Raw genomic sequence first — 9,463 nt, 5'->3', positions numbered from 1 at the left:
CCCAGGGGAACTGATGACCTCTTCTGACCTCCACAGGCACCAACTGTGCATGTGGTACACAAACATACATGCAGGCAAAACACTCATACACATAATTTTGCTTTCTTTCCTGAGACAGGTTCTCTCAGCCCTGGCTGTCCTGGAACTCAGTATGTAGACCAGGCTGGCCTAAAACTCACAGACTTCCACCTGCCTCTGTCTCCCAGGTATTAGGATTAGAGGAGTGTACCACTACACCCAGCTCACACATATATGTTTCTATATAATATATATTTATATAAAATATATAATCAACAGAGTGTATCCAGTTTCAACAACTCAGAAAAACAGAGGCCTGAGAAGCACTTTTTCTCAGCAACACACGCACCGAGATGCGTGTTCTGACCCAGGAGTGAGTCCACTTCCGATACACCTCCCCACTCAGTTCCATGTGTGAAAAACCTTCCAAGCTTGAGGCCTTTTGGAGTACTGAGAGTGAATGATGGCCCTTCAGAGATGATAACCCTGCAGAGCTCCCACCTAAGCTCCGAGCTGTCACGGCCAGGTCCCAAGAGTCATGAAGGAGCCACTTTAGGGAAGCCTGAGGGTCACGGGACCTGGTACTGTGCAGGGCTGGGAGAGCCACCAAGGAAAACAGGTAATATTGCAGCCAGGTTCAAGGCTCTTGCATTTGGCCCTTTCATCGTCTTTTCCTGGAGCCTCTGGTGAGGGAGAGGATGGCTTTGCTTGGTCCACACGGGTAGGCAGAAGTGGAGGAGCTGCCTGGGTGCTGAGGCTGTTTCAGGAGCCCAGGGAAGGCAGCCCAGCTCGAGATACAGGCTAGTAATGGACTTTTGCGGAAGAGAGCAGCGGGAAGGCCATGAGGGGGTGTGGGCTTGGGTCCACAGACATCTTCTGCCAATCTGCCAAGGAGCTAGACAGTGCGGGCAAGCGTTCTATGTTCTGTGGACACTCTGGTCCGGGAGCAGTTGGAGTGCTGGAGGAGGATGCCAGACTCCTGCTGGTGGGATGTTCCAGCCTGAGGGGCTGTGGCGGGACCAGCTGGTCTGGGGGGCTGGGCATGAGAGCGGCAAACTTAGAGGAAGACCCCAGCAGGCTGGAGCCACGGGGTGATGCAGACAGTACATGGCTGGGGGATAGCTGGGCTAGAGGAGCCCTCGCCATGAGAGGGTCAAAGGTCAGTGAGGGCAGTGGGGAAGGGAGGAGGCCGGGAGCCTCCTGTAAGCATGGACCTGGGGAGAGTTGCTGGGCTGGGGGAGAGGAGCCAGGAGTCTGGAACAGGCCCAACTGTTCCTGGCAACCACGGTATCCATGGGAGGCAGGTTGTCCTGAGAGTTGCTCAGCCTGGACTGGGCATCCAGAGGGCAGCAGAGCAGGGGAGGAGCCACAGTCCACTCGGCACAGGCGCTCATGCAGATGCAGCGTCCGGCCCCAACGTGCCAGCTCAGCCTGCAAGACCTGGATCTCCTTCCGAAGGGCGTGGTTGTGCTTCTCCAAGGACTCGTGCTGCTAGAGGAGAAAGGGGGGACGGTGTCAGCATCAGGACCCTGCAGGACGCTCACTGCTGCAGGCTATGGATAGCCACACAGAACCTCTTGGCTACTCTCTGGCACTCATCAAGCCCCCCATCTCTCATCTCCGGAGCTGGGACCTTGCTCTCTGCCCATTATGGGTCCTCTGAGAAGCACCCCTTTTCACCCAGGATCTCTACCTGGCCTCTCACTAACTGCCCCACTCCCTACCTCCTGTCACTTCATTGGCCCATTCAGGGACTGTGTCTTGTCTGATGGGTTTAAACTGTAGGTTGGGGAGGGGGCACTGTGAGCAAATGAGGTGACAGGAAGACATTGCGGATCTTCTATTGTTCTCTGCGCTATATTCCCTTAAATCTGGATTCTCATCAAACCTGGAGCTGGACATTTTGGTCAGCAGGCTCCTGGGATGTGCCCGTGTTTGCCTCTAGTGCTGCAGTTATGGGCACAGCATTCTAAGACGGCAGTAGAGATTTGAACTCAGGTCCTCATGCTCACGCAGCAAATGCTCTCACCTAAGTCATATCCTCAGGGCTTTTGTTTTTTTTTTCTTTTTTTTAATATTTATTTATGTGTGCAATATTCTTCCTGTGTGTATGCCTGAAGGCCAGAAGAGGGCACCATTACAGATGGTTGTGAGCCACCATGTGGTTGCTGGGAATTGAACTCAGGACCTTTGGAAGAGCAGGCAATGCTCTTAACCGCTGAGTCATCTCTCCAGCCCCTCCTCAGGGCTTTTGAGACAAAGTCTTTCTCTACAGCTCAGGCTAGCCTTGAACTCGCTGCAGCCCTCTTTGCCTCAACCCCCCACATTCTGGAATTACAGGCATGTACCACCACGCTCTCCTATGCCATTAATTATAGATTGAAGTCATTAAAGATTCCCAAGACTCCAGAATCTGAGTGCACTGCTGCGGGCTCAAGGTTTCTCTCTTAATTCCCATCCTTCTGGAATCTGTGTTTTTCACACAGCTACTGTCTGCTCTGCCTGAACACTTTGACCCCTGCTCCCACGGCACTTTCGATATGGCCTTTACAGGGCAATTTCAGTGCAATTCTTTCCTGGATACAGACAGTCCTCTACAGGCCAGGGCTCAGCCCCCAGGCCCCTGTAAGGTACCAACAAAAGGCTATAAAGGACTCAGAACACCGCTGCATAGGTTGGCAGGTACCCCGAGTCAGCATTTTCTAAGCCCTGTTTGGCTGAGCGATAGGTTCTGAAAACCCACAGGGCAAATCATCAACATGCAACTTTGTTCTGTTCTCAAGAGAGTTGCATGTAGCCCAGCCTGGCCTCAAACCCTGTGTGTACACAATGCCAATGCTGGCCTTGAACTCCTGATCCTCCAGACTCTAGCTTCCAAATCTTAGAATTATAGGCACACGCCACCATGCCCAACTCTGCCGTTCTTCTCTTGGATTGGAGACCCATCTGCGCATGTGTATCATGCAAGGATTGTGCTTCTATTTTTTTTTATCATTTTGGGGGCGTGGCATGTGCCATGACCCATGTGTGGAGATCAGAGTAAGTGCTCTCTTCCCTCTGCTCAAACTCACGGGACCAGATTTTTTTAAGCACCAAAGCATCTTGCCTCCCTCCTCTCCACATTTGCACTTCTGAACAGCATTTAAAGTGACAGTAACGGTGAAGACACAGAGAGACTTTTATTTCCATATCTTGTAAGTCCCCCTCGAGGGACACTGTAAAAGGTGCATTTTCAAGGGCAGAGCAGAATGTGGCATAGGCCATGAACTGGTTCTGAGAGGCCACAGAGCCACCAGCAGCCCCATCTGCACAATGATTTCTACAGGGTGGGAAGGAGATTTCTTTTTCCCTTTACAGAAATTTAAAGTGTATTTTATTTATGTGTTTGTTTAGTGTGTGTGTGTGTGTGTGTATACTTGGGCAGATGCACACCACAGTGCAAGTATAGGGTCAGAAGACAACTTTCAGGAGGCATCTCTCTTCCCCCACTGTGTGGGTCTTAGAGATTGACGTCATGTCCTCGGAGTGTTCTTACCTGCTGAGCTCTCCCTACAGCCCCAGAATGGCTACTTCTACCTAGAGACATATACCAGTCAGTAGAGAGCTCATCTAGCATAAATGATGTCCTGAGATCACTCCCTCACGCCACATAAACTGGGCATGGAGGCCCATGCCTGTAATTCTAGCACCAGAGAGGCAGAGGCAGATCAGTGGTTAAGAGAGTGAACTGGTCTTCTAGAGTATCCAAGTTCAGTTGCCAGCACTCATGCCAGGTGGCTTCTACCACCTGCAACCCCAGTTCCAGGGTATCTGGCTTCTCTGTCTCCTGTGGGCACTGCACCTATAAGCACATAGACACATATATACATAATAAAAAATAAATTAAAGCTGGGTGGTGGTGGCGGTGCATGCTTTTAATCCCAGTACTCGGGAGGCAGAGGCAGGCGGATCTCTGAGTTCGAGGCTAGCCTGGTCTACAAGAGCTAGTTCCAGGACAGGCTCCAAAGCCACAAAGAAACCCTGTCTCAAAAAAACAAAAATAAATAAATAAAATTAATTAATTAATTAATTAAAACTAAGTGTGGTAGTGCATGTCTTTAATACTAGCACTTGACAAGCAGAGGTAGGCCAGCCTGGTCCACATAGTGAATTCCAGGACAGTCAGGGCTACACAGAGAAACCTTGTCTCTAAATGAATAAATGAAATGAAATGAAAAGTGAGCCAATCCAGTGAGATGGTGCCGCAGGCACAGGCGCTTAGTCCCACAGCCTAAAGGAAGGAGAAAACTGACTTCACAAAGTTGTCCTCCGGCCTCACATGCAAGCTGTGGTCCATATGCACTCCAAACTCACAGAACAACCAATCAGAATCTAATAAATAAACAAAAGTGGGGGCTGGAGATGTAGCTCAGGGATAGAGAGCAGCTGCCCAGCACCGCATCCTTGATCTGTAGCGGTGTGGCGCAGCATCCAGCTCTCTGGAGGAATGCTGACTGCGTGTGGGTTAAGCCACTCTGTGGTGCTCCGTCCTCCCACTACGTGCTTCCAGCTCTTTATCCCGATGCTGTCATTTGCTCTACAGTAAACTGTGGAGCCTCCTTTTTTCTGCCCGGCCCTGTCATAGGTGATTGCAAACAGAATGCAATGGGACAGTTCCCTGTCTGCCTGGCACCTGGACTCAGTGGAGAAGCAATGTGGAGGAGGCAGGGAAGGCTCCCGTGAGAGATAACTGATCTGCTTCCAGGCTAATGACTCAAAGCAACAGTGTGGACAAAGTGTGGCATGAAGGCCGTTGTGAAGGAGGGCCTGGTCCGCTCGCGGGCTACTGGGTGATGTTTCTGATGTACTCCTTCCTTACCAGGTCATATCCTTACTTTCCCATAACTCCCCAAGAGGTCCCTCCTAGGTGCTGGGCAGATACTGGATCATGTTCTGGACTTTGCAGCCCTCAGAACCAAGAGCTAAATGAAACTCTTCTGGGTCTAGAGCTATGGCTCATTGGTTAAGAGCACTGACTGCTCTTCCAGAGGACCAGGCTCCATTCCCAGCACCTTTATAGGGGCTCACAACCATCTGTAAATCTAATCCTAGGGGATCTGCTGCCCTCTTCTGTCCTCTAGAACATGGCACACATGTGGTGCACAGACATATATGCAGGCAAAATACCCATACCCACACATATAAAATAAAACTAACTCTTAACTAGGCAGTGGTGGTGCACTCCTTTAATCCCAACACTTGGACAGCAGAGGTAGGTGGATCTCTGTGAGTTCGAGGTCAGCCTGGTCTACAGAGTGAGTTCCAGGACAGCCAGGGCTACACAGAGAAACCCTGTCTTAAAACAAAACAAAACAACAAACAAACAAATAAGATACACTTTTAAAAGAAAGAGAGCTCTTTTCTCTGTAAGATACTCAGTCTTTTGAAGCAGAAGAGGGCATCCCTACCTGGTGCAGAGCATCTGCCTTGTCAGTGTGCTTCTGCCGGCTGCGCTGGGCAGCCAGCCGGTTCTTCTGCTTCTTCTTCAGCTGCTTCTGACACTCCTCGGGGTCCTATAAAGCATGAGGCAGAGGGTTGCGGGGTCCTGGCTGCGGCTTGTCCCCTCTACCCTGATCAGCTGTTTGGAGAGCTATCTTTCTCAGGTCTAGTCCTTGAGAATCCTTGTTCTCTCAAAATCTGTTTCCTCCCATGGAAACAACCCCCCTACAATCCCCCTATGACCCCCCAAAGACACTGCACTCCTTATTGTAAAGCCAACGCTATCCGATGTCCAGCTCACCACTTACATAAATAGGGAGGCTGGGATTCGAACTCAGAACAGAGCAACCTCAAACACACGTTCTCAAAAGCCAGCATTGACTTTTCTGAGTACAATAATCCCAGCAGTACAACAGAGGCACATGGTGCTTCCCCAGCTGTCCACAGAGAGTAGAGGAGAGAAGCTAGGAGTAGACAAACCAGTGAGCTGCCATTTCTATAAGCCAAGGCCAGAGCTCCACAAAGACAGGGTCAGGACCTGATAAAGTTTCAAGTGCCTGTGCCCACCTCAGTCCCAAAGTGCTGGAATTCACTTACTCAAAGAAGATTTATTTTTAATGCGTGTGTGTGTGTGTGGTGTGTGTGTGTATGCAGACAAACGTGTATAGAGAGACCAGAAACACAACCTTAAGTATCATTCGTGCTCAGACGTCATCTACTTTAACTTTTAAAATCACATGTGTAAGTGTGTGGTGACAGGTATGTGTGAGAGTGTAGGTACCCGTGGAGGCCAGAAGAGGGCGTTAAATCCCCTGGAGCTGGAGTTACTGGTGGTTTGGTTGTGAGGTGCCCTTTGTAGATTCTAGGAACCAAACTCAGATCTCTCTAAGAGCAGTAGTAAATGCTCCTTGACCGATGAGCCATCTCTCCAACCTCCACTTATTTTTTGAGGGTGGAGTCTCTCACTGGCCTGGGGTTCACCACCAAGGCTAGGCTACCTGTCATTGCATAGAGATCGGCTGGTGTCACCTTCCCCAGTGCTTGACACCAGACTCTTTTAGTGGATGCTAGGGATCAAACTCAGATCTTCATGCTTACAAGGCAAGTACTTCATCAACTAAGCCATCTCCCCATCCTTTCAACAAACATTTATTAAGCAACTACTGTGTACCAGGCCCTAAGCTAGGAGGGCACATAAGTGGGAAGAGAAAACCAACCAACCAACAAACAAACAAAGAAAAACAAAACCAGGCAAAATGGCCAGAGGTGGTGGTGCCTGCCAATAATAATAATAATAATAATAATAATAATAATAATAATAATATCCCAACAGGAGGATTAGGTCAAGTCCAGGCTGGCTGCAGAGTAAGGCCAGGAAGGCATTCATGAGGTCTTTCCTCAAACAAACAATGAAGAAGGTAGGACCTAGCTTAGAAAGGGTCACAGAATTCCATGCTCCCACTGAAATGGGGTGGTTGCCTAGAACGAATGAATGGAGAGTCAGTCTGTCTGGCAGAAAAGAGGACTCTAACGACAGCTCTGAGCCTGATCCTGAAGATCATGAAACTTAAGTGGAACTTGAGGCCAAATGCCCTGAGCTGTACCCTGCTCTACCCCAGGCAAGACCCCAGCTACCCTGGCCTAGGACTCCACATGTTCCTTGGTTTGTGGCTACCCAGTGGCTATATCTTCTTCAGGACAAACTGCAGAACCCAGAGGACCAGAAGAATAGACTAGAGAGGCTGGGGAAAGAGTCAGTGAGAAAAGAAAGATGCTGCGATTTGAGGGATTGAGAAGAGAGAAAAAAAAAGGTCTGGAAAACAGAGCAGCAAGGCGAGAACAAATGGGAACAGAGTTAAGCAGGTCTGCAAAGTCCAGAGAGCTGGGAAGGCTCCGTTCCGACCCCAGGAGGAACTGAACCCGGAGATGGGAGTGTAGAGCCCAGCCTCACGTCACACAGACATGTGGAGAGGGGACCAGAGCTCCTCACTGCGTCCTCCCTCATCTGTCCCTGGGAACCTTGGCTGTGTCTCTCCAGGTGTTTCTTTCCTAGTCCCCTGTACTCACTGTCCCAGGCAGCAGCGCACCACTCCCACAGAGTTGCATGGCTTAGGCAGGGGGAGCAGATGTTCAGTCGGTTGTGCGTGTCCCCTCAGCAGCTTTGCCCTCCCAATGCCCTCTGGAGGCCCAAGGAAGTGGTGGCTCTTTAAATCCCCAGTGACCACTCCGCCCCCAGCACACCCAGTTTCAGTTTCTCCTAAAGCCACCGGCTGCTCAGAATCCTTGGCTCCTGCTTGCTCACGTGGCTGGAACTTCCTAACATGAACTGCCTTCCGGTTGGCCTCTTCTCTGGAAGAAGGATGGTGGAGGGTAGACAGGAGGAACACCAGGAAAGTATCCTGGAAAGGGCTGGCAGGCTACCAGGAGAAACAGGAGGGTGGGGGATGGGGTGTGTGTGTGTGCATGAAGGAGCCCAGGTTCATAGTTCACACAGGAGCTGTGCAGCTTTGAGAAGGTGACTCATCTTCTCTGAACTTTAGTTTCTTCATTTATAAAGGATGTGGTAGGATGGAGCACATTCCCAGGCTTGGGGCAGGGTGTGGTCAGCAGGGTGCTTGCACTACAGAAGCAGGGCCTGACTGTGAGGCCAACCCGGGTTACACAGTAAAAAGTCCCCAGGTCCGACAAAGGAGCTTAGGCAGTGCCACCTCTGCAAACTCTCGGAGACCAATGTGGCAGCCATGACTGCAAAAACGAACAGCCAGGACTGGCACAGTGGCATACACCTTTAAATTCCAGTGCTCAGAAGCAGAGCCAGGAGGGTGTCCGTGAGTTGAAGGCTATCAAGTTACAGGGTAGCCAGTACTAAACAACTGAGACCCTGTCTCAATGATGATGGCCAGGCAGTTGTGTCCTATGCCTTTAATCCCAGCACTCCGGAGGCAGAGGCAGACAGATCTGAGTTTGAGGCCAGCCTAGTCTACAGAGTGAGTTCCAAGACAGCCAGGGCTACACACAAGAGAAATTCTATCTCAATAAGAAAAAAGGAATGATGATGAAGAAGAATTTTTAATTTTAACTTTATGCCTGTGAATATGTCTGTGTACTACATATGTGCCAGTGTGCTCAGAAGTCCAAAGAGGGCATTAGTTCCCTTTGGCAGTTGTGAGCTGCCAAGAGGGTGTTGGGAATTGGGCCTGGCTCCCCTGGAAAAATAGTCAGTGCTCTTAACCACTGAGACATCTCTAGCCCCCAAAATAAAAATTTTAAAAGAATTCTTAGGTCCAGATTTTTTTTTTTTAAAGGTGCTAAATCTGGGCACGGTGGCAGATGCCGATAATCCCAGCAGTGGGGAAATGGAGGCAAGAAGATCAGAAAGTCAAGCCCATTTATAGCTACACAGAGAGTCGGAGATTAACCTGAGGTATAAGAGGCAGTGTTTCTTTTTTTTTTAATATTTATTTATTTATTATGTATACAGTATTCTGTCTGTGTGTATGTCTGCAGGCCAGAAGAAGGTGCCAGATCTCATTACAGATGGTTGTGAGCCACCATGTGGTTGCCGGGAATTGAACTCAGGACCTTTGGAAGAGCAGGCAATGCTCTTAACCACTGAGCCATCTCTCCAGCCCGAGGCAGTGTTTCTTAATAAATAAGTAAATCGATAAAAATAAAAGAGCACTGAAATTGATCAGCAATATCTGCCATGCCATGATTGATTAGTGATGTCTGTAATGACCAGGGCTATGGAGCACAACAATCCTTTGTCATCTCTAGAACTGTTCCTGAAGCCAGTCTGGGCTTCATAGTTGGAAGACTTAACTGAGTCCTGGTGCTCTGCTCACCAGGTTTAAGGCCCAGAGATTTAGTATGCTCATCCCTTTTCTGGAAATGATAAAATAAGTCTTAAACCAGGCGGTGGTGGCACATGCCTTTAATCCCAGCATTTGGGAGGCAGAGGCAGGTG

General features: G+C 49.6%; 1 protein-coding gene across 2 annotated transcripts; it reads right to left on the bottom strand.

The window, feature by feature from the left end:
• Positions 1–263: 263 nt before the first annotated feature.
• On the bottom strand, positions 264–8,443 carry Batf2 (basic leucine zipper ATF-like transcription factor 2). 2 transcript variants are annotated; one of them, XM_050137882.1, is made up of 3 exons: positions 7,564–8,443; positions 5,466–5,570; positions 264–1,506 (listed from the first exon to the last, which is right to left on the bottom strand). In XM_050137882.1, the coding sequence occupies exons 1-3, from the start codon at positions 7,600–7,602 to the stop codon at positions 820–822; spliced, it is 831 nt and encodes a 276-aa protein (XP_049993839.1). In that variant the 5' UTR covers positions 7,603–8,443; the 3' UTR covers positions 264–819. The 2 variants fall into 2 exon arrangements, with proteins under 2 accessions (XP_049993839.1, XP_049993838.1); XM_050137881.1 differs by having other exon boundaries at positions 266–1,509; positions 7,564–8,029.
• Between the last annotated feature and the right edge of the window lie 1,020 nt (positions 8,444–9,463).

The sequence above is a fragment of the Alexandromys fortis genome, unplaced genomic scaffold, assembly GCF_014885135.2.
Source record: "Alexandromys fortis isolate MF-2015 unplaced genomic scaffold, M_Fortis_MF-2015_v1.1 scaffold_3, whole genome shotgun sequence".
Classification (NCBI taxonomy): domain Eukaryota; kingdom Metazoa; phylum Chordata; class Mammalia; order Rodentia; family Cricetidae; genus Alexandromys; species Alexandromys fortis.
Note: the sequence above shows the minus strand (reverse complement) of the source record. Positions and strands in the feature narration are given on the sequence as shown.